This window comes from Gymnogyps californianus, chromosome 1 (assembly GCF_018139145.2).
Source record: "Gymnogyps californianus isolate 813 chromosome 1, ASM1813914v2, whole genome shotgun sequence".
Lineage (NCBI taxonomy): Eukaryota > Metazoa > Chordata > Aves > Accipitriformes > Cathartidae > Gymnogyps > Gymnogyps californianus.
In genome coordinates this window covers 190,008,994-190,033,993 of record NC_059471.1, presented here as the reverse complement: position 1 = coordinate 190,033,993, position 25,000 = coordinate 190,008,994, and the positions used below count along the sequence as shown (strand labels likewise).

At 37.0% G+C, this 25,000-nt stretch overlaps 1 protein-coding gene across 1 annotated transcript in view; it reads right to left on the bottom strand.

Moving 5' to 3' along the window:
* FOXP2 (forkhead box P2) overlaps positions 1-25,000 on the bottom strand; it is a 371,543-nt gene that overhangs the window by 4,947 nt on the left and 341,596 nt on the right. Inside the window, exons 17-18 of the mRNA XM_050914983.1 lie at positions 24,238-24,307; positions 23,238-23,401 (exon numbers count right to left, since the gene is read on the bottom strand). Of these exons, the coding sequence (XP_050770940.1) occupies positions 23,238-23,401; positions 24,238-24,307 (234 nt within the window). The remainder of the gene's footprint in view (positions 1-23,237; positions 23,402-24,237; positions 24,308-25,000) is intronic.

The following is a 25,000-nucleotide window of genomic DNA, read 5'->3' as shown; positions in this document are numbered from 1 at the left end:
AAGGGGGAGAAAATTCATTCATCCCTTTTAAGGCAATACAAGTAATTATGTGCCTTGAGATTTAAGGGACCTTTGATAAGGTTGTGTTTTTCACTTAGTATCTTTTTTCAAACATTTGTAAGTGTTGAAGAGAACTTCTGAACAACATTTAAGCTTCAAATTTCAGATATTTTCTTCAGAATTGTGACTAAGTTTTTGATGAAAGTCTTCAATGTTTTTAATCATGATATAATGCCATATTAATCGCTTCCGGATGCTGTAACACTATTACTACAATATTCTGTCCCCTATGTTGCTCCCAAGAAATTGCATTTTGTGCACTGGTATACCTAGCATATTCCTTCATCTGTGGTGTCCCTCAAGGGTCCATACTGGGACCAATACTATTGAGTATCTTCATCAGAGACATAGCCAGTGGGATTGAGTGCACCCTCAGCAAGTTTGCAGACAACACCAAGTTGAGTGGTGCAGTTGATTCGGTGGCGAGAAGGGAGGCCATCCAGGGGGTCCCTGACAGGCTTGAGGAGTGGGCCCACATGAACCTCATGAAGTTCAATAAGGCCAAGCATGAGGTCCTGCACATCGGTCAGGGGAATCCCCAATATCAATACAGATTGGAGAATGAAGGGATTGAGAGCAGCCCTGTGGAGAAGGACCTGGGGATACTGGTGGATGAAAAATTGGACGTGAGCCGGCAGTGCGTGCTTGCCACCCAGAAAGCCAATCGTATCCTGGGCTGCATAAAAAGAAGCGTGGCCAGCAGGTTCAGGGAAGTGATTCTCCCTTTCTACTCTGCTCTCATGAGATCCTACCTGGAGTATTGCATCCAGCTCTGGGGTCCCCAGTACAAGACAGACATGGACCTGTTAGAGCAGGTCCAGAGAAGGGCCACAAAAATAGTCAGAGGGCTGGAACACCTCTCCTACGAACAAAGGCTGAGAGAGTTGGGATTGTTCAGTCTGGAGAAGAGAAGGTTCTGGGGAGACCTTATCATGGCCTTTCAATACTTAAAGGGGGCTTATAAGAAAGATGGAGACTTTTTACCAAGGCCTGTAGTGACAGAACAAGGGGCAACATTTTTAAGCTTGAGGAGGGTAAGTTTAGATTGGACATAAGAGGAAATCTTTCACAATGAGGGTGGTGAGACACTGGAACAGGTTGCCCAGAGAAATTGTGGATGCCCCATCATTGGAAGTGTTCGAAGTCAGGTTGGATGGGGCTTTCAGCAACCTAATCTAATGAAGGATATCCCTGCCCATGGCAGGGGGGTTGGACTAGATGATCTTTAAACGTCCCTTCCATCCCAAACCATTCTATGATTCATTGCTATGCTTTCCTTTCCATGCTTAAAAAATTCTGACTACAGAACTTTTATTTTTTACCAAATGAGTTCAGTTCCTTTAAGGGTGGCGTCCAGGTTGTTTTTATTACATTTCTGTGGTTGGAGTGCAGCCACTGTACAAACAGGGAGGATAAAAAGAAATATCCATTAGAAATGCACTACACATTAAAATACTAGTTCCTCTCGTGCCGTAATTTTTTAGTATTGAGGACCTCTTTTTTGCAAAGACAGTTCAAAGATTATTTTGATGACTAATCTGTGGAAGAATTAATAGCTTAGAAGACTAATCAGGATACAAAATTTTCATTTTTGTCAACTATACTTTCTTCCAGATAACAGTAAATCAAGACCGAAGTCAAGCAGTTCAGTTGTCCATGCAGAAATAAATTTCATAGGCTTTTCTGCCAGCAGCTTAAGCATACAGCAGTAGAAAACACTGCCATACAAACACCTCTTTCTGGAAGTGTAAGCACAAGGAATAACACATAGGCTCTTGAAACTAACATTCCTCTCAACTCTAGAGTTTGTTTTTCGAAATCAAAGGTTGAAAGGCAAAGTTGAGGCACGTTGGTTAGAGATGTAAAGGATCTTACATTTATAGTATTTTATGTATGTTCTGAGGAGGACGCAACTATACAAAATATATGTGAAAACCAAAAACCTTTTTTTTTTCTTTTCCATAAGCAAAACGAGGTTTGAACACCCATCTTTTAAATTGCTGAATACATTCTTATCTTGAGGACTTTCAGTATAGTATGATATACCCCAAGATATTTACTGTACATAGAAAGCAAAACATTCAGATTGGTATTTGTATGTAACTAATATGAAAATACGTATGTGTGTGTTTCAATAGATAGATATATATTTAAATGTATTTAATTGCAAAATTCTACACTACCATTTTGTTATACAATGGGAGCAGTGTACTAAGGACAAATTCCCATGTGAAGTGCTGAGTATTTAAACATAAATTCTGAAGAAATGTTTATATATGCCATGTGTTTTTATTAATAACCATGCTACTCAAATAAATCCTAACAACAGGTCATAGCTTAGTGATTTCTGACTTCTGATCAAAACTTACTTATCTACTACATAATTGGAATCTGTATTTTAACGAAGATTAGTATGGTTCCTTGACGGACCAATCCTCGGTTCAGAATGAGTCAGTATTTTTTATTAATGACATAGAAGATAGACTAGAGAGCATGGTTATTAACTTCACAGATGTCAACAAAATGGGAGGCAATGCAAGCACATTGGTGAAGATGATGAGATTTAAAATATGTGGCAACTTGAGAAAATCCAGGTAGAGGTTTAGAAAAAACTGTTATATGAAGAAAGGCTGAAAGAAGGATGTCTTAGGTTATAGAAAGAGCAACAGGACAGATGCTGGAGTTAAAAATTAGTACAGACAGTGAAGCACTGGATCAGGTTGGGGAGCCTTGGAGTCCCCATCCTTGGGGGCCTTTATGAAGAGGTTAGACACACATCTGTGAGAGTGAGTTCAGTCACTGCTAACTCTGTGGTAGAACAAAGGGATGATGAAGTCATCTCTTAGCAAGCATTATTACTACATCACGTCCAAATGTCCTCATCAAAAAGTCTGTCTCCTATTGAACAAGTGCTGGCAAACTACACCTCCACCTGAGCTCAGGACTAACAATGCAGTATAACAAACAGGAGGGGAGGAGATGCCTGCAGCAGCAGCAAAAATAAAATATGGCAATGCTAAATTATTTCAAAGAACTCTGGTAAAGATAAAAACAAATGAACATACTTATTTCCATGAATCACCTTCCTTACAATTGGTGGATCTACTGTTACAAAAGCAAATTTTCCTTGTACCCCAGCACTTTCAAAATGAAACTCTCTGTGAGAGACCTTTGTAATATAAAAGAAGGATTCTAATAACTTGCAGAGCTGCCTGCTCATCTCAATAGATTACTTCTTCCTTGCTCATAGATCACAGAACATGAAGTTCCTCTGTCTCTGTGTCTGCCTCAAACATTAACTCTTCCACATGCTTTACAGCTTTACATGGAGATTTTTCTCCCACTCCTGCAACTGGCAAACTACAACTTCACGTTCTCATGTTCTCAAATGTATACTATAGCCTTAAAGACATCATCATTTATAACATTTAACTGGAACGACTGCCAGGTGCCAGGAGACAGGTAACAGTTGCTGGACACTTACAGAGGCCTCATGAAGACTGTTTGTAGGCTGCTGGAGAAGAGCTTTGAGGCTTCAAAGGAAAAAGAAAGATAACAGGACAGGCAGCTGAGGGATAAATATATACTAGGAAGGAATGTATAAAGTAACTTCCAAATATTTAGAGATGAAGCCAAATTCTCAAAGCCTACAATAACTCGTCTGATACAAGGTGAACTTGTCTTCTGAGTTTTGCACAAGATAAGCCTGATCCTGCCTTGGGAAAACTTGTTTAGTGTAATAGCTACTAAAATCCTGCTAAAATCTAGGCAACAGCTACAAAACAAGTGTTACATTCAACTTTTAAACATTAGAACGCGTGCTGCTGCTGACAAGTAAACAACCAGATCCTATAACCAAGTACATGATTTCTTAATTAAATAGAGTTGAGTTGGTGTCAACAAGGAGAAAAGATACTTGATACAATATTCTCAATTATGGATAGCATGTTTTCTACAGAGGTTTCACGTCACATCAGCTTTAATGTAAGGGGATACCGAATCCAGCAAAACAGCAGTGAGAATGCAGGACAACAAAATATAAATAATTACAATAAACAAGGTTTGGATTTGGTTAGTAGGAATAGTGCTCATTCCAGGCTTTGAATAGAAAATACAGCTTTTCTTTGGAAAAAATATGAAGTCAGACAATGCCTTTTATAACCATTAGCACTGAGTTCTACAGAGACCCTTCCCTTCTTCCAAACCAGGGATTTAACAATTTGAGTTTCCCTGTATTTCTTTCATCCAATTCTATGGAAGGAAAAAAAGAATTAGTTAATTTCTCATTTGTATGTGTAAAAAAGAAAAAGAAAAAAAAAATGCAAGGAGTTCGGTGTTTAATTCTGAAAGCCGCCAGGGAAGTGCCACAATCCCTCCAGGATTCCCAGTGGAACATATTCCACAGTTTAGATCTGGGTCCCCTAAACATTGTTGCCCATATCCACCCAAAATCTTTAATGTTCTGCTAAAATCATTTAAGGGAAAGTGCTGTGGGACGTCATGATCGAGGGAGATACAGTCTCTCAGACAGTTAAGTCAATGTAATGACTGGCACTGAAAAGACTTTGCTCTTGGCTTTGTATTGAAGAGGTGGTAGACGTCGAGACAGAAAAGCTGCCTAGGTCAATGTGCTTACTGTGAGCTTTGTAGCCAAGTGTATGGTTTGCAGCAAGTCATGTAATTTTTTAAGATCTTTCAGTGCATTTTTATTCCACACAGGGGTTGCAATAATCAGTCTAAAATCATGAAAGGGTGATTTTTTTGCTGGGTTGCAGCTGAAAGGATTTTGTATTGCTATGGTGACTTAGGCACCTAGTAACACTAGGGAGTTTTTTACTTTGGTATTCAATGGCACAAAGGGCAATAAATTAGATCATGTCTTGAAGTCCCTCCCAGGCTTATTTTCTATGAGACTTTAATTTTGATACTATTGACTCACTAGCTTTCCTAGTGACTTCATATAGAAGTATATAAAGATGACAAATTTTCTGGAACTCAGCTGAAGAAAGTTTTCCCAAGGGAATCTTTGGGACTGAAAAATTTCTAAGCCGTATGTGGTATAACAACTTATATTGATTATTTCTTTTAAGATTTTGTTTGCCTGTTAAAGTAATAAAGATTTTTCAAAGTTAAATAAAAAAAATAAAATTAGGTAGCTCCCAAACAACTTTAACCATTTCCCAAACCAAATGATATACAGTTTGACCCATTCTTCCTCACAATTCTGTAGACAGCCTTAAGTCTACAAACATTACATCTTCAAAACCAGTTGGTTAGTCTGCAGATGTTCTTCCAACTGTACTATTTCTCAACTATCTTTACTTCCATTACATTGACCATGCTTCAGTATATGAAAAGAACAAAACAGAACATGTTATATTCGTGTAACACAGTATTTTTATAGAACTCCACATTTCCAGTGTAACTTTTAACATTAGACACCTTCAATTTTTATTTACATTTTTACTTATTACCCAGACTGCCCTCAGTTCTTTCATGCTGTAGGCATCCTGAACTACAAGTGCAATTTTGATTCAGCTACACAAAGTTTCCCGTGTATACTTTGGGAGAAGATATCAAAAAGAACCACAGCTACAGCATTCTTCAGACTGTGGAAGTCTGAAAATTTTTGTGTCCAAGTCAACAAGGTAAGCTACTAAAGCACAAAGAATACTGTGGCCAAACTAATTGTTTCTATACATTTCTATATTTTAGTATTTGAAGAGCATTTTTAATCTTTATTTTTATCTGAAGCATCTTGGCTTTCTAAAGACTCTTCTGTGTTAACATCTAACATTATATAAAATATTTTCCTAGTTTACCCTGTTGAAACATGTATTGTTTACAACTTCTATTTCTGCCTGACCTAATATTTTTAAAGCTGCGACTTCTGTTACACTTTTCTATTAAAATATTTTTCACCATATATTATTTGGTGAAATGATAATTGCTATATTACAGATCTAGTAACTGACCTGTTTGGTTGGTTGTTTGTTTTCCCCTTTCTTTTTTTCCTAGTAGATCTGGACTAGTGTTTCCTCAGGAAGAGCAGCATCTCATCTTGCCAGTACAGCTCTACGTCTGTAGGATATCCTATAGCAGTTTAAAAAGAAAAGCTCTCCTTTTCAATCCAGTGTTTCAGATCTAGAATTTTTGTATTTATGCTTTGGTAGGCAAATGGAGACAAATCCTCAAATCCTACAGTATTTTCAAGATATCTAATTCTATTACTTTGGCTCTTTACAATTTCATGCTATTATAAAAAGTTTATTATTTTTCTTAAGTAGAAGCGAACTGTTTATTGGCGTGAATATGTACAGCCATTTAGGGACATACTAATCCAAATATTGAGAAAGGGAAGAAAGAGTATTAGACGAGTAATTAAATACAAATTCAGTAATGCTACAACTGTCACGGAATCCATTATTATTTTTCCTTGAACATCAGGAATCACTTCCCCCATGTATTTATCACATATACTGAAATGCTGAAGAAGTGCTATTATTTCTAGATAAAATAATGCCCATATGCAAATCGCTAGCTTCAAGCAAGAAAGGGAGGAAGGTCCTATCGTCACATACCATTGTCAAGCAGCTGAGGGTGTGCTACCTCATTTCACTAAGGAGAGAGTGAAGCTACAACATCCTGGTGGAAGAAGACTGGAAATGTGATGCCTATAGAAGCACTGCTCCTCAATGGGGGTGTTTCTGGATGTGCTTTATCAACCTGCCACTTTCAAATTACATCCTTTCACCCTGGGCCCTCCAAGAGCCATGTTGAGAAAAAAAGGGAAGTAGAAACCTTTTCTTCTCTCAAACGCAACACTGAAGCACAAAAAATACCTTCAAAATATACTTCTTTTCATATCTATCATCTTATCCATCACCGAGGATTTCAAGTCTACTGTGGTGGAGTTGGGAGTTGCACCGACTTGGTGATGGAAAGCAGAGGCAACAGCCTTAGCTGGCAGCCGCTGCTGCAGACTCTGACAGGAGATAAGAGTGCACTGGAATAATTAAGTAGGCCACTAAAGTTTGTCGTCTTTAGTTCATCACTAGAGGAGACGGCGTAAGATGGAATTAATGATCAATGGTCACAAAGTGCCTCTGGTGCATCAAGTAAGGTGTAGGAACAAGTAAGAACGAGTTTGTGTAAGTCTATTATTGCTTTTACAACCTCCAAGAATAGAGACTTGCTCTCCTATTTGTAATAGGTGTTGATAAAATTTTATCAGTCACTGTAAAAGAAGCTAGTGTTCTTCATGCCTTTCCTTCAATTATTTTAAGATAAAAGGTAGGTGAGTCCCTCTGGGGAAAAAAAAAATAAATAACAAACCCCACCATTACCAACTGCACAATACTGGTCTTGCAAACACAACTTTTCTTTTGTGATACCTTAAAAAGATGTAAACCCAGCTGGTGCTATTTGTAAGATCCATCCCTTCAGTGAGCACCTGGTATGACTTCGCTGGTATCTGTAAAACAAAATCCAGAGCATCTTTCTCCTTGAGCTTGGCTGCTAAAAAGCTAGGTTGCTTCTGCTCACTCTCTCATTGTTTTGTCTTTGTGGAAACATACTCTAGGATCACAGGATAATTCAGGTCAAAGGGGCCTCAGGAGTTCTCCAGATCAACCTCCTGCCCAAAGAAGGCACAGCTACAAGGTCAGACCAGGTTGCTCAGGGTTTTACTCAGTTGGGTCTTGAAAACCTCCAAGGATGTAGACTATATAAGCTCCTTTGCAACTGCCCCACTCACTGCCTGACTGTCCTCATGAGGAAAGAGTTCTCTTTACACCCAGTCTGAATCTCTTGTTTTAACTTACGCCCACTGTCTCTCAGTCTGCCACCACAGTGAAGAGCCTGGCTCCATCTTCTTGCTAATCTCCCTGTAGGTACTGAGGGTCAGGTGCCCTCAAAGCCACCTCTTCTCTAGGCTGATCAAGCTCAGCTCCCTCAGCCCCTCCTCACAGGGCAACTGCTTCTGCTTCTGCTCATCTTGGTGGCCTTTTGCTAAGCTCGCTCCAGTTTACTGCTGTATTTTGTATATTTGAGGTGCCAAAACTGGACACAGTATTCCAGGTGTGGTCTAATGAGTGCTGAGAAGTGGGGGATAATAATTTTCCTCAGTCTCTTAGCCCTCTGCTGTGTTTAATACAGCCCAGGACACTGTTGACCTTCTCAGCTGCCAGGGCACCCTGCTGGCTCATGCTCAGCTTGCTCTCTGCCGATACTCCCAGGGCCTTCTCAGCAAAGCAGCTCCCTAGCCAGGCCATCCTAGCGTGCATCACTGCAAGGGGATCTTTCTTCCTCAGTGCAGGGATGGCATTTCATAAAGTTCCTCTTGGCCCAGTCCTTCAGCCCATACAGGTCCTCTGAATGGCTATCCTACCCTTATGCGTATCGACTCTTCCCCCTAATTTGATGTCATCTGCAAACCTGATGAGAAAGAGGTCCATCCTCCAGGACGTCAATAAAGATGTTAAACAGGACAGGTCGCAGCATATTCTTATGTCCCAGGAGAAATGAGAGAATACCCAGGTATTGCAAATGGAAGGCCAGAGTAAAAGGCAAGAACAATTATTAATTGGATGTCAAGATCTAGCACGAACACGGCATGCTATGTAGCTAGAAAGCTACTCTGAGTGCGTATGTATCTCTAATATCAGAGTGGAGGGGGACACCAGGAAGATACTCATTGTTATCTGAAAATCTGAACTAAGTGAACACTAAGTGCTATTTCAAAGAGAAGAATATACCACAAGCTATATAGGGTGTCTGAAAGAGGTACAAAGGATTAAGAAGGCAGTTTAATGCCAAAAATCTAAAAAGAAAAGAAAAGGTGATTTTATCTGTATCTTTTGGATTTTAGGGGAATATCGATAGCAGAAAATATTAAGACATTACACTTTTATTAACAGGAAAAAAAACTCAAACCCTTTTAAAAATCACTTAGAAACTTATTGGTTAACAGTGCATTCCCAATTAGTCCTGCCACAACTGAGAAAATATTTTCTTGCTTGTATTTGCACAGATAAAAAGGTTCCGGATTTCAACATTAGCAATTTTGCTAATGTTGTAGACTACTAAGACTGTACAAATTTTCAAAGATCTAATAAAAAGATCTCAGATCTGGGAGAACTCCCTGTCTTATTTGGAAAAAAAAGATTTTAATGAACTAAAATTGAGAAATGGGGCTGTAAGCAGTCACAAGGAATATCAGACGGAGATTAGGAGTGATTAGGAGTGACTGAAGGCAGAATAAGAAATGAGGGAAAGCCAAAGACATGAAGACAAATGGCTTCCTGGGATGAAATCCAGATCTCATTTAAGTCAACGGCAAAATTCCCCTTGACTTCATTAGGGCCATGATTTCACTTGTGAAGTTTATTCACAGCAGAAGATGTAAGTGAAATACGCGATGCATATGACAGAACGCCTGGGGAGAAGGGGGAGTAACCAAAGGTGATACACATAGTGAACCATGTATTTTTCTACTAGACAAATGAGGTGGAATAACAAGTATATATAAGACCACTAATTTTACTTGCCCTACGAGGCTTCTAAGAGTAATACAACAGCAAACTAGGAGAGCTGATGGATGTATTTTAATTTGCAAATTCCTGTGAGAAACTTCAAAAATCTAACTCATACTAAAATTAGACGTAAAGATTTGCCAATAATAAAACTAGTTAGATGAAGGAAGAACAAAATATTATTTCACAACATGGAGGTACGTTAACGGCGAGAATTCTCTAAGATCCTACGTTTGATTTCTATTTTGAATATAATTATGAATACCCCAGAAGAAGATACAAACAGAGGTAACACCACAATATATTTAGATTAGTCATATGTAAAGTTAACTGTTAAAAAAGTAACAAAGCTGACAATCCATGACAGATCAATTTACTGTTGACAAATAAAAGAAAGAAAATAAACTATCCACATACATCTATCTACTGTAACCACTTGGGAAATATGTTATTATGAATCCTTCAATGGTGCCTCTACTTAAGAAGTCAAAACCCGGTATGACAGACTAACTAGCAGAGAATAATGACAGTGACAATAATATAAAACATGTTTATGTATTTATAGTAGGCCCTTACTTCAACTCGTATGTTCAATGTACCTGACTACCTTTTAGCTATTCCTCACTCATCTCAAAAACAATATAGCAGAATCCAGAAAAGAACAACAGAAGTGACCTATGACATGGTAAACACATCTGTAGGAGGAAACATTAAAAATTATAGGAGTACTTTGAACTGATTTAATTTAGCTGCCACTGAAGTCAACACAAGAGGAGTAGCGGCTTGGAGATATGAGTGAAAGTGATATACTAGAAATATGGAAATAAGGAAAATATAGGAAAAAAGCAAATGTTCGCCTTCACCTTACTCATACTTAAAGGTCACCCAATTTAATATGGCATATTTATGATCATCACTACAGTTATCCCACTACTAATTTCTTCTAATAATAAAAAGGCACAGAGCTACTGCTAAAGAAAAGTTTGTAAAATCTTCGGTAAGTTACATAGCTAATGAGTTGTGATTTTAAAATTTATTAAATATTTTAATAGGATTAAAATATATAAGTATTCAATAATTCTGAGATGCCATCTGCCATTACTCTACAGGAAAATGTTTTAACAGATATTGACCCTCACACCGCAGAAGCCAGCCAGCCATTAATTCACGAAGATTAGGAGCACACCTCTCCTTTTTCTTTTCTATTACCACAGGCACTTCCAAACTCAGGGATGATTTTGTGCTGCTTATCTACAAAATACACCAATACATTTGTTCCTAAAGTGGCTGGAGATAGTGTTTGGTGCTTCTTGCCCTATCAGTTTGGCCCTGCCCAAGCACATCAAAACACAAACTGGTTCACTTTAAATTAGGGACAGCTAAAACTTGCAGTTTCTAGTCTAAGCAAAGTTTGAAAATAGATGTTGGTGGCAAATCAGAATGAAAAGGAAAACATGCAAAACAAGTTTTTGAAGAATTTCAGCTTTATAGTAATGAGTCTGAGTTGAAAAAAAAGTTGAAAATAAAAAAAAACAACTAACAACCAAACATGTCCTCCTCTTCCTTTTAGCTTTGTACAAAGAAATGAGCGTTGTACAGAGAAATTTCTACAGAATAAATTGACAATTTGTTGATACCCACACGACAATTTAATTTCCCTTTAACGGAAGAAAAAAAACAACCCAAACCAAAAAACATATCGTTGATTAAAAATGGGTAATGAAAACATACAGATTTTTTTCTTAGATTATGAAACTGATAATTAAATTGACCAGGTCTTCATTTTTTTTCTTTTTTTAAACTTGGCAAGAAAATGCAAAGACAATAAATAGCGATACCCTATCTGCATTGATATATTATCAGCTATGAATGTTAATAATACTCACCACAAAAATAATCAGATGAAATCTTTGAACTGTAGATAAAGAAAGGATCTTTCTGGAAAACTGACTATTTTCTTTAAATATCAAATGAGGCTTAAAACTCATGCACAATTAGCCCTTCTTACAGGATCAAAACTTTTAGGAATCCAGTTCTGATTAAGATGATGACGTTAACATAGATTTTCTGATTCTAGTGACTCTTAGAAAAATTCCCTTCCTTGACCCCGGCTTGCTCACTTTGGTGTCTAAACAAATGTATTTTCTCTGTGATAGAACCACAAAAAAGTAGAAACTTGACTAGAAATTAGCTTAGGGCACAGGCCTCTCAAGTCTTTCAAACCGTCAACTGCATCTAGTTCAAACGTCAAAAGTTAACATGCTAAACAAAGAAAAGGATTAGGGAGAAAGAGCACAGAAAATTTTAAGGTAAAAATTCAAAGGAAAATGACAAAGTACTAGAGCTTTGAGTGTCTGAATATATTTGGGGTTGTTGAAGAACCATCGAAAAAGAGCAAGCCTGAAAACAAAGTTTAAGGAAAAAGGCTATGGATATCGCATGCTCTCTAGTATCTAATGGTTGGGAAGTTTTAAAAATTGTACCAGTTACACAGAAACTTAGCAGCAACAACTAAATATCTGAGTGTTATTTGTGGTTTAGAGCAGGCAAATGTTCTCTATGCAAAATCTGGAAAGCTATTCAATGATCCAGGAAAAGCTGAGGGAGAATTTGGACTCTGTGTGTTTTTCATTCATCTTAATATAAACACAGGCTGTATAAAATTGTTTTTCTATTTCTGTTGAAAACCTTTACATCAATAAAACTCTGCTGTCTTGGAAAACATATAGCTGATCAGATAGATAGTGTGGGACAAAAAGGCTGAAAATAATAGCCTTTTACTAACACTTCCAGCACACTTTTGTGAGATTTTATAAGCTAATCATAATTTGTCCACAGTGGCACCTAAACATTTTGTTCTAATGCAGCAGCAAGGGATTAAATAGCATTACACTTACACCTAGGCATGGTACATATTTTCTTCTGGAACAGTCTTCACTGAAAATGTTGATTGATAGGTATGCTTGATGGGTATGTTTCAATATTTTCAGCAGGATGCTACCAAAGTATTTCCTTTTCATACGCCAAGTTTCTTGGAGCAACGATCTTTTACTTTATTTTTTCAATTTTTAAGAGCTAGGACTTGAAGTGATGACTAGCTTTGCCTGCTAGAACAAGCCTGGAGAATGGCCAGCCCTTTGGTATGTTTTTTGCTGAATAGTTGATGGCAGCAGTTAACAAGTAGAAACACATGTCACACTCGGCAGGGACAAATGGGTCAAACTGACCCATGTAGGACTGTCTGCACTGCCCTAGCTGACATTTCTCAAATTAGTTGAATCTTACGCTCACTATATATTTTTCTGTAAGGCTAAGTTCCATTCAATCTTAAAAATAAGAGTGCTTAAAGATATTTAGCTATGACAGCTGTTCCAGATTACAAAGTAAATGGACTTGGACAATTCAGCTAGCCTCTAGTAAGACACAGCATACATGAAAAAACCTTACTTTTTCCAGATTTATCATAAGGATCGAAGAAAATAGGGTTGGAAGGGACCTCAAGAGATCATATAGTCTCTTCATCCCCTTCCCCTACCCCAAAATAGGATCATTTATACCTAAACCACTTCTGACCACTTCTAATTTGTTCTTAGAAGCCTCCAATATCAGCGGTTCCACAGTCTCTCTGTGTTGGTACGCATATCAGCACTTAATTATCCTACAGACAGAAATGTTTTATTTTTTCTGGTGTCTATCCTAACTCTTCTTGCTAAAATACTAATCAATTATTTCTTGTCCCGTTCCCAATGGACAAGGACAAGTTAATTCGCATCTTCTCTGCACAGCATTCTGACTGTCATAATTTCCCCACCCAGTTTCTCTCTTCTCAACAAACCTAATATTTTTAGTCCTTCCTCAGTCTTCAGAAAAGGCCACTCAGAAGAACTGGGTGGAGGATAGAGCTTACTTTTACATACAACATTCCTATTAAGTATGCTTTCACAACCACATACCTTTGTCAGCGCACATTCAGTTGGTGATCTGCTACAATTTCTAGAGACTTAAGAATGCGTATCCAGTCATCACCACCTCATATTTACACCAATGATTGTTCTTACATGTAACACTTCAAACTTACTTTAATTTTTCTCAGAACATTTCACCAAATTGTTAACAACATGTGAATACTAATCATGCCTCCCATTTTTATGCTGTTACAGGTTTAAGATTTAGATGTGAAGAGCAACGTGTCTGAAGAATATGTTATATCCGTATGTCCTCTGCAAGAAAACACAAATATAGTCTGCCTGCAGACTGAGCTGATTAGGAGATATCTGAGATATCACAGAGCCTAGGTTAACATAACCTGCCTCTTAATTGCATACATTGGCCTGTGCTTAATGCAGACTTCTGCTTCACAGGGCAGTATATTCCAGCCGAATGAAATATATACAGTGCAATACATTGTTACTACATGTGTAAATATCTAGCTACAAAATAAAAAACATGTTTTAAATTGTAATTCCAGTAACTCCAGGTGGATACAAAAGCATAATTATTTCTTTCATGATGCCATGAATAAAAGGGCATGCACAGTAACAGAACACTACTTGATGGACGCTCATCTCACGGTATTTCACTGCTTCCAGTCATGGTTTACCTTTTGGTTTAATGTACCTATAGTGTAGTCTAATGCCAACTGGCATTGTGTCAAACACTTCTCTAAACAAAGCCTGATGCTATTCTACATGGGGACAGTAGTGTAAGTAATAGACAGCTTCCACTCAAGATGCTTTTCAAAAATTAAACAATTCAATTATTACCTAAAGACTGCAAGAGTTTGGGGCAGGGATTTGACAATCCTTTTTGTTTTGCCTTTGTACAGCACTTATCACAACAGGGCCCCCAGTCCATCCTTTAATACCATACTATAAAAATAAACCACAACAGTTTAGCTGAATTTAGCTAAAATATGTTTTTTCCCCATAAGGACAGAGAGAAAGAAGAAACACATTATATACGACTACATCTGGAATGCTTCAAAAAAACTGTTAACACCTGCACATGAAAAGAAATCTAAACTGAGTAGTTTTATGGAATGGCTACTAGAAAGATGAGGAGAATGGACAGTCTGCTGTATCAGAAAGAGCCTGTTTGGTCTACCAAAATGAAGACTCAAAGTTCACAGTGTGCTCTCTAGAACACATTTGAGAAACAAAGAGGAAGAATAAGAAAGGCTATGTAGGCTAGAACATATATCAGTGAAACTGAATTGGAATATATTTAGTCTGGAAATTGGAATGCAGCTTATAATCATCAAAGGAATGAAGTTCCGCAATGGCTTTCAAATTTGAGATGGACTATGATAATTTTAGGAGAGGAATTGCATGACATGGTTGCCCACAACATGACTCCTATTTCCTGTGTTCTTAGAACAAGAGGAGGTAAAAACTCAGAGAACATTTTTCAGCTGTGATGTCTGATAATGCCAAATTTGCAAGGAATGAAGAAAAGGAGGGGAAACATAAAGAAAAATAAAAATCAAGTTGGGGGAAGTCCCTAATTACCCAGAGTACTACCATCACAGCATAATACTGCATCAAAGAAACATTTCCCCTTATCCATCTCAATCAGAAGCTTATGGAAGTCTTTGAAAAGGGTTAGTGAAAGGCCATGATCATACAAAGGCTCTGCAACATCATTAAACCTCTATTAATGGGTACAGTGGAACAAATGAACTTGGTAAGTCTAGGTAAAGGAGGAAGACTACTGGATTTGTTCAGCCTAATTTAAGATACACATTTAATACTGTTGTTTAGTTGGAGAAAATCACCGGAATACCTGCAGTTATAACCCTAACAGAGACTACATCAGGGTCTGTACTACACATACTCATTCCCAGCACTGTTCTAAATCATAGACTGCTGTTAGATGCCAAGAGCACGTTCTCCCAACTGCACTTTGCCAGAAGATTGTGAACACTGCTTTTTTATATGGACTTTACCAGGTATAATCATATCTTTAGTCATCTTGAGATTTGATTACTTTAATGTGACCTACACATGAGGTTTCACACTGAGATGAAGTCTTTCTATAAACTCTTTAAAAAAAAAAAGTGCATTGAAATTTTCAGTCTTTTAAAATGTGTAAAGTGCCTAGAGTTTTCTACAAATTCTAAAGACTAAATAATAGTCAAATAATAACACTTCCTCAGCATAATGTCCTATATTTTTCAATTAATCTTTGCTTGGATTTATGAATCATAATTTACTGGTATAAACATTACCAATTGGATATAATTCTATGTTTTTATTTAACTGTTCACACGATACATAAATGTAAAGACACATTTTGGACACGTGTATTTACAAAAAAAAAATCTAGAGAGTCCACTTTCAAAAATTTTGGCTTGTAATATTACAGTTACTCAAAATCCAAAGGTAATCATCAAAAGCGGATAAAATTCATAACTGTATGTGCAGTTTCAGAAATACATTGTTAATGGCTCTATCATCTCGGCTTTTGTGTTGTACAAAGACAGGAATCTCCTATGAACTAAAAATTTAAGTTACACAACCACACTGCAGAGAGATTTAGTTGCACAACTTCAAACACATTTTTAACATCTGTAACAATATTTAAGATGCTGCCTTTTCTTATACAGACCTGTTATGTGAAAAGCATAAATATCTTGCCCATACATTGAGAATTCATGACAGCAGTACCACAAAGTTTTCAGCAAGACAGCTTCCAAAAAGATTCTCTGAAACCCCACAGGAGCCTACCAACTTCTACAAGCCATGCTATGGGGATCTGACACTTTTCAGCTGAAGGCACTATATCTCTGGAGTGATCTTTTTGTCGAAAACATTGGGAATGTACTGTGGAAGAGCAACAATTGGGGCTGGAATAATGTAAAGAAGAAATAGCAACTTCTGATCCAAAGTAAGACATGTAACATTTAAGAAGCTAAAGAGGAAATGATAAAGGACTGGAACATCAGTCTTGAAAGATAAGGAAATTGATGAACAGAAGCAAAATGTAGAGGACAAATGCACTGAAAAGTAAAGTAATGCAAAATAAAAAAAAGAGAATATGAACATTTAGGAAAATATTCAAGCGAAAAGTTATGTCAACGGGAATGGTGAAAAATATTATTAATCAAACCATCATTGCTTATTTTTCCATTAGTGCCCACACGTGAGTGGCTCTGTACAAAAGTAGGGAGGCACAGTCACAACTCAAAAGAGTTTACTGTCGCATGATCCATGCAATCCGTAAAGGCAAAAAAAATGTAAATGGTAAGAAAATAGTATGATAAAGTGTTGGATTGCTGGACTTGCCTGTCACTTTCAGATGCATTGCCGTGCTAGGCAAAGCCAAAATTATTTCACTGTGTATTCTCATAACAGAGCTTCTTTCAATGGGAATATGCTCAGACAAAAGCTATAACCTTTAAGATCCTGTTTCCTAGCTGTTCCTCTTTTCACATAAAAATAAAAATCAATTGTTGTCACAAAGTCTCTTTGCCCATTATCTTTCTTATGTTAGATTTAGGAATAAAAATGTGTGAAATTAAATTATACAGGCATTAAAATTATCATGTGATTAGGCGAAACATTTTTGATGAACAAGGATACCCAGAAATACTGCAATTGCTACCACATTCATCCGCTCAATTACATGCTTCTCACCTATTTAATAATGCTTGTTACATCCCTGTTAATTGATGTGTTTCAAGAGTTTATTTTCTTATACACTATGTTAAGTCTTATACAATGAACAAGAGACTTGGATTATAGCAGCCTCCTAGAACAGAACAAGCCTCCAAGGTAAATGCAAAGAGATCATGAAATGGGACAATGCAATGATAACAAAAAAAAAAAAAAGGAAAGAAGGAAAGACAGGAGATTGGAACATTATGAAGTTAAAGAAACAAGGGAATGAAAGGGATTAAAACTGGAATGATAGGTAACCTACTGTAAGTGGTGTGAAAGCTTAACAGTGGGGGACTGGAATAATCAGATATGGGAACGACCTGACAATGGAATGCTTTCAAACTGAAGCACCTCAAAAGTAAATGATCTTAGAGTGGAATAATCATATTTGCCTCTGGGAATAAAATTTAAAGATAAAAAAGTTGGAAAAAAAAATAACAAGTTTGATAATTATGCAGATAGAACTGCAGAGAGAAATGATCCAGTCAGGGCAAGAGTGGGAAAGGTAAAGGAGTAGGGCTGGGAACGACAGCAGAATACAAAGGAAAAGGTGACTGAAACCACAGATGGTTGGAACTCACCTTTTCACAGACAGAATTGAAGACGAAGGACTACACTGGATAAGCTCATTTTTCTAATTCATCTCAGATTGACTCTTACTCTTGTTTATTTGGACAAAAGTTATTCTTTCTCACAACAACCTAACATAACATTTTCTAGAAACAGCTTTAAAGATCATGGGATATGTGTGTGTCTTAACATTTGGCTTCAAACAACTCCCGTCTTACAGAGTACAGCACTACAATAGCTGAACACAGAGAGTCATATATGAGATGAGGATATATGAATTCTCTTTTTAAGAAGTGACTTTAAAAAATTATTTTTTTGTTTTCACTGTACTTTTTAAAAAACCAACCACCAATTAAAATTCTAGAAATTAGAATGACATCCATTACCTCCAGGATTCTGGATTTGCTGTTAGGAACTAGATTATTTTCGTAAGTCAATTGAGAATATAAGAGATTAGTTGCATTGTGCTCGGTCTACACTCTAATACACTGTGAGCAAGGAGAAAACCATGACGACAGCTCCCTTCCACAAAACCTCACCAGCAGGACATTTGCTTTCCCTATCTCCTTGCTAACTCCTCCCACTCCTTATTAAATAAGCTGCAGTGAGCTTTAACAGAATGGCATAACCACCCCATTGTCTCCTATGGCAAGACTACATTTTCTCAGTCTACAATTTTCCGAGTTTTCTGATGACCAATTTCTTTTTGCTTCCTCAACAGCTATGAAAAGCTTTGCAGATTAAAATTTTACCTTTTCCCCCGAAGTTTATACAATGAAGTAAAATGGCATTTTGCACGATGCATTTGCCAAAATATGCACAACAGATGCACTAAGTGTTCTGGTGATAAAACACCCTGGTCTGTGCCAGTTGCAATAATCACTTAAGTGTGATCAATCTAGTACAAATGCACAGACAAACACCAGAAACACAGCTGAACTTGATTTCCATCCCTGATATTCCATCCCCGAGAGTGAGAACTCTTGAACATAAACAAAGACAGGAAAAATAATAGCACAAAGTTGATTTAATTATGATCTTGATGTTCATTTACGAATCTAAATTTACTGGTTCTGAAGGAACTGACTTTCAAATCCCTCCAAAACTCTTCAGCAGTATACTGGCTATGACATGCAGGTTAAAAAGAAGTTGTGCTATCACTAATCCATGACCTGTCATTATTGTCCCTAAGTATTACTCCATGTTTTATCCAATGTTGTTGTTTCTTCAGGGACAATAAAAGCTTTTCCAAAGTTTCGCACAACCATGCAGCTTTAATTGCACTTGTTCGGATGCTTGTGGTTTCCTTTTTTACTTCAGAAGTCTGCACTTATACCCCAAAGGTTTGTACTGTGGAGCTTCCAACTAAATCCATGTACCATTGTTATGCAAGATTAGCAGCACCTAGTTCTATGTAAATAATGAATTTTTGTATATAAAATACCTTCTGTTGTGTTTGTCACTTTGAAACCTGTTGCTTATCGGCTAAAATCCACAGTAATTTTGGAGTAGTCTGTGTTCAAAAAATGAAGGAAGAAACAGTCTTAAGTATTGATGTAAATGAAAAGATAATTGTCTGACATTAATATCAGTTGTCAACAATCAGAGGAAATTGAAATTCTGAACAGAACATATATGCCCACAATAAGTAACCTGTTTTCTCAGTGAAGATTTATGTCAAGGGAGCACTTAGTGCCCATGTCAACCTGCCAGGAATTGGATTTGAAGACCAGTCAAAGACAGAACTTGGATTTAATACTGCTGAAACACAGAAAGTAAACCTAGGATTTGAGATCCCACTAGTGATATACTGCATACTGGATCATGTAATTACCAACTTTCATCAGACTGGGAATGGAAACTGGGAGGCATGCAGCATAAAATTTCAGATGCCTTACGTAATTATTAATACAGGAGACATCCCAACTACCAGGCCACGGTTATACTGATCACCTAAAACTTACTGCAGTAATTTTAAGTGTTCAAGAAGTGTAAGAAATGGAGCAGATTATATATCATTACCCAAGGCAAAAACTGTGAAGCTTTTAAAGTGCCACTGCCCTAAATACACTGGCTGGGATTCATTGCACTTAACAAGCATTTAAATGTTATACATTTACTTGAAGTTATATACCTACTGTCCTTCTCTAGTCAATGAACAGAGACTATTTTCTAAGTAAGCTGATTCACCCACCTATGTTAGATACCTGTCCACAGATGGATAAGTTGATGACTCTAACTGCTCTTACTACTGTTTCCAAAACCAGATGTGAAGTACCAGATTCAAATCCAAAGACTGGAATAATGTCGCCACTTTCTGACACTGAGTAGCTAAGGTATTACAATAACAGAAATCAGTTTCTCTGATAATGTTCTCATGCTCAAAGCACAGAAATACTGACTCCTGTACACACATAATTTTCATTATCTTTATAAAAAGATAAATTTATGCTAAAAAAATTAATATGAACATTCCAAAATAAGAAAGTTCCACTATCAAATATTTATCTGATAAAACGATATTCAGGACAATTCTAACAACCAAACGCCTGACTGAGATGCTTGGCTTTGACACTGTCACTAGGACTCTTTTCGCATTTCCTGCTGATGCTCTAATACCAAACAAACGTCTCTCCCTGGAAGCTTGTCTAGAATCCAAACTCTGCCCCTTCCCAGCTGAATGCTCTGATCTCTAAATTGCACTCAACCTCTTGCCTCTTTCCCCAATACCATGCTCCCTTGCTCCTGGCTGCATGCCAGCTTCAAGATGGCAGGCAATGTAAGTGCTCAGCGTATTCCTGGTGTCGTGGCTAGCACACTTTCCTGGGAATCAGGAGATGGAGGTTTAATCTACTTGGAGATTAATAGAGCCTCTGACTTCATAGGTGAGTGCAGTAATTGTGATCCCCCCCAAGAACACTTCTCTAGGGGAGAAACACCCAGACTTCCTGGGTGAACCTTGTCAGGAAGCTACAAGTAACTGGATGCTTGTGGCAGTAAAATATCTTTTTTCCTAGTGTATTAACTATTTTTCATTAAACCCCCCCCCCCCCCGGGATTATGTAATCTGTGTAGGTAACGTAAAATTCAAAATTTCTCTTCATTGTTTGCCATATTCCTTACTTATTTTACTTCTGTCATGCTTTCCTTATGTTCTTTTCTCATTTTCGTAAGTAATGCTCTTTAACAAAAACGAGGGGCCCTGGTCAATGTGGTCATGGAGGCAAGGAAGAGGCCTCTCTTCTTCCTCGGTCCTCTGCCTCCTGCACAAGCCTCTCCCTTCCTTGACTTTTCCTTGCAGATTGCATTCATTCCCTTTTTCATATTCTCGGCTCCCTCAGCCAGGAAAAGGCAAAAATTTCACGAGTGAGCAGGTCTCTAGTCATAGCCTGTATCCTTTGGTTGACAATTCATGGTCTCACAGAAGCCCCGGAATCTTGCACTAAATTTGGTGCAAGGGATGAATAAGCAGAACATCTTTCTGCAGTGGTATCTCAGTGCATTTACATTCTGTTGCTTCAACAGATCAAGAACTGAGCAACACGTAGTCATAAGTTTCAAAAGAGTCACTACGGCAAGTCCCAAAACTGCCTGTTTTGACAAACGACATATCACAGAAATGAGAGAGGAAGGCTGAATCTTGAGTTAGGGTGTAACTCAAGTTATTTGCCTTTTTTACAGGCAAGAATTGCTACAATATGCAGTATTTTAGCTATAAACACAGCTATAAATGTAGCCATATCTACATAATCATATGCACAGATATCTCAGTTTATCCAGCGGAATGGCAGACAGTACATAGGATATGTAAACAGATCTGCCAAACACTTACAAAACAACTTTAATAGTAAGTGTCATTCTTTTCTGTAAAGTAGCTGTTTTTAACACACATGATCTAACTCTTGTTTGCTCTTTAAAGTTTTATTGTCTTGGCATTTTATACAGGAAGAGAGCATTAGCATACTCAGGAGAACTGCTAAAAGTAAAAGGCCTCAAGCTACCCACTGCATGGTTGATAGCATAAAGCATGGGATATAAAAACTTTTGTCTGATTGCTCACTTTACTTGTTTTAGAGTAGTGTTACTCTCAAGAGCATATATTCATGTTCTTTCTACTTCAAGTTTTATTACTTCTTTTGTATTATTTAATACATCTAAAGACACTTCTAAAAGACAAATTTTTCCATTTTGAAAAAGTAATGGTTTGGAACTGGATAAAATACATGAATGTTCACAGTGTATTATTTTCAAAGTAGAATAAATGTACAATAAAACAATTAAATATGTGACAATAAACATTCCTATGTGATCATAGATATATTAACATGCCAAACAATAGAAGAAAAACTTGGCAAAATATTTCCCCTAAAAAAGGTCAGATCAAAATGGATTCTCCACATACCAGAGCATAAGTAAAAAGGGAGTTTGCTCTCATTTACTGTTACGGCTAAATATCCCACTCTAGAAATTAAAATGAACATGAAAAAATGTGAAATAGAAAATGGAATGAAAAAAGGCAAATCAGATCAGCTATTTTAAACACAGAAAAAGAGACCATAATTGCACATACATATTAAAAATCATCCTACAGTAAACTTAAATCTAAGTCTAGTTAAATATCACACTGCTAATTATTATATAAATAACCTGGGAAACAATACCTCCAAGATACATGTTTTACTATTTAGTAAACAAGAAACTGCCACATTTGACACCACTGATTAAGGCCAGGCATTTCTAAAGCTTTAGACACATTTCTGAAATCCACAATACATCAATTTTTAATACTTCCACTCTCTCAGCTCCATTAAAAAGATGGTAGGGGAAAGATTTTAGAGTAATTAATGATATAGTTAGCTGCTAAATATTAATAGGAATCGTAGTCTTGCATAAAATATTACATATAAACCTTGCCAATACAGACGCACTAGTAATTAAACTTGAATATGTAATTACACTGATTTATATGAGAGGCAAAAAGTTACACTTTACTGGCTTCTATGTAAACTGTGGGCAACAGTTAAACTTTGCATTTTACGGTTTATATAAATGGGCAATATCTCCACTACAGTTCATAAATGGTTTAGAGACTCATAGTTAAAATTACCACTAATTCCAACATGAACATTCTGACTATACCTTACAAACCAGGTTGTGAAAATGACCACAGAGATCAGTCTCCTGTTACATTCAATGCTTGCAAGCAAGTTGAAGAGGTTTAAAAAAAAAAAAAAAGCTTACACCATTCTTACTACAAAGTACATGAAGACTCATCTATTTAAATGTTTTAATGTAAATGTTTAGTTTCAAACATATAGTTCCAGATGTTTCACTTACCATGTTTCAAAGCACTTTTGAGTAATATTGTGTCTTAGACTAAGGCATTTTTTCTTGAAAGGATGCTAACTGCACTTACATGTGAGGCTGAGGAGAGCAGCCCGGACTGCTATTTCCATTACTGTCAATGTGATCCAGCGAACCATTGAGATCTTCATGGACTGCCTGCAGTAAGCCACTGGATGCGTTATTTATCAATCCTGGGTTACTAAGCAATGGTAAACTACTCTCTGCCAGTGCAGCCTAGCAAAATGAAGAGTAAAAATAAAATTATTAGTCCATACATATACAAATAACTTCTAAACGTTCATACATGTATGAATGTACACACACAAGGCAGCTCATTTTGGCTAGTTGTAGAGGTGGTCAGAAGGATTTTGTGCATTTTCCAATTATTTTCACATTCTGAATATAACAGCATCTCTATTTCTGGTTTACTATTTCTCTTACATAGGTTTCATTATTTTCCATTATTAACTATGTTCTGATGTTCATAGCGCTTTCTAGTTTTACATCATTTTTTGACTTTGAATTACACTTAACCCCTATGCCCTTCCACACAATGTATGGCTCCTTTATAATGCAGGCAGCTGCTATATTTTAAAAAATGACCAGAACTTAACTCAAAATAAAAAAGTCCTGACATTTGCCTCTTCTGCATAAAAATTATATATTATAATTAAACTTTAAAGTTTTTGCCATGAGCACCATGTTCCCCAACACTATGATGTGAAATCATTTATGACAGCTTGGATAAATATTAATGCATATCCACATGCATTTGCAAAAGCTTCTATCAATCTAACATTTTCAGCAAAACCGAGTGTTCCAGATTTTGCCACAGGGTGTCCTTCTTGCTTCTTCACATCAAAAGTAGCATGCATAAGAACTAGTACTTCGTGCAGTGCTAGGTAATACAACTTACTTGGATGATAAACCCAACTATTTAGAATGACCATCAGGTCCACATAAACATAAATATAAGTAACTCCATACCAAAGTATAACAGGAAACTAAATGTCACACATATAAGAACATACTTAGTGTGTGCAAAGAAAGAATAATTCAGCAGTTTTTACCTGCAAGCTTGCATTAAGAGCTGCTCCATAGCCTAAGCTGGTGGGTATGTTTTTCACTAACGTTGGGCTTCTGAAAATAAACGATTTTTCAAAGTTTAAAAAACAGGCAGACATCCTGGCTGGCTCACTGGGTTAATGGATTGGCTTTTCAGCTCAGAAGACCAGAGTTTTAAAAGGCAAAATGAAATGAAGCTGGGGGTGAAGGGGCTCAACCCGTTAGAACACAGTGATTTACTCGCATCAGAAAAGCAAAAGTCTTGTTGTAATTAGGCCCACGTGGAAATCTGCTCCGAGAGCAGGGCTGTAGTGACTCGTAAAGGTTCTGATCTCACTGAAAGAATTTGACAGAGATAGCTTTAAACTTTGTACAACACCTGCCTCAGCTATACTTGCTGTGTCATTTGTTTCTGGTTTTCTGAACTAACAGCGGTACACATTTGAATACATTACATACAACTGCGCTAAGGTGCTGAATAAAAAAATCTTACTCTTCCCTTCCAAGAAACTATGACAGTACAACAATGTATAAATAACTGTAAATGAACAATACAGTGGATCAATTAGTTTCCAGCAAATCAAACATACCGTATTTAAATCAGACTAGAAATACTATAAGCTAGATTACCACAGAATTAGATTTTCAATAAAATTAGTGCCTAGGATGACTCCAGAGGTCAGCTGGGTGGCTGTTTACAAACAGATCCATTACAGAAACAGAATACCTTCCTGCAAAGAAAAACCTCCAGCTTTCCTCTCTGCACCT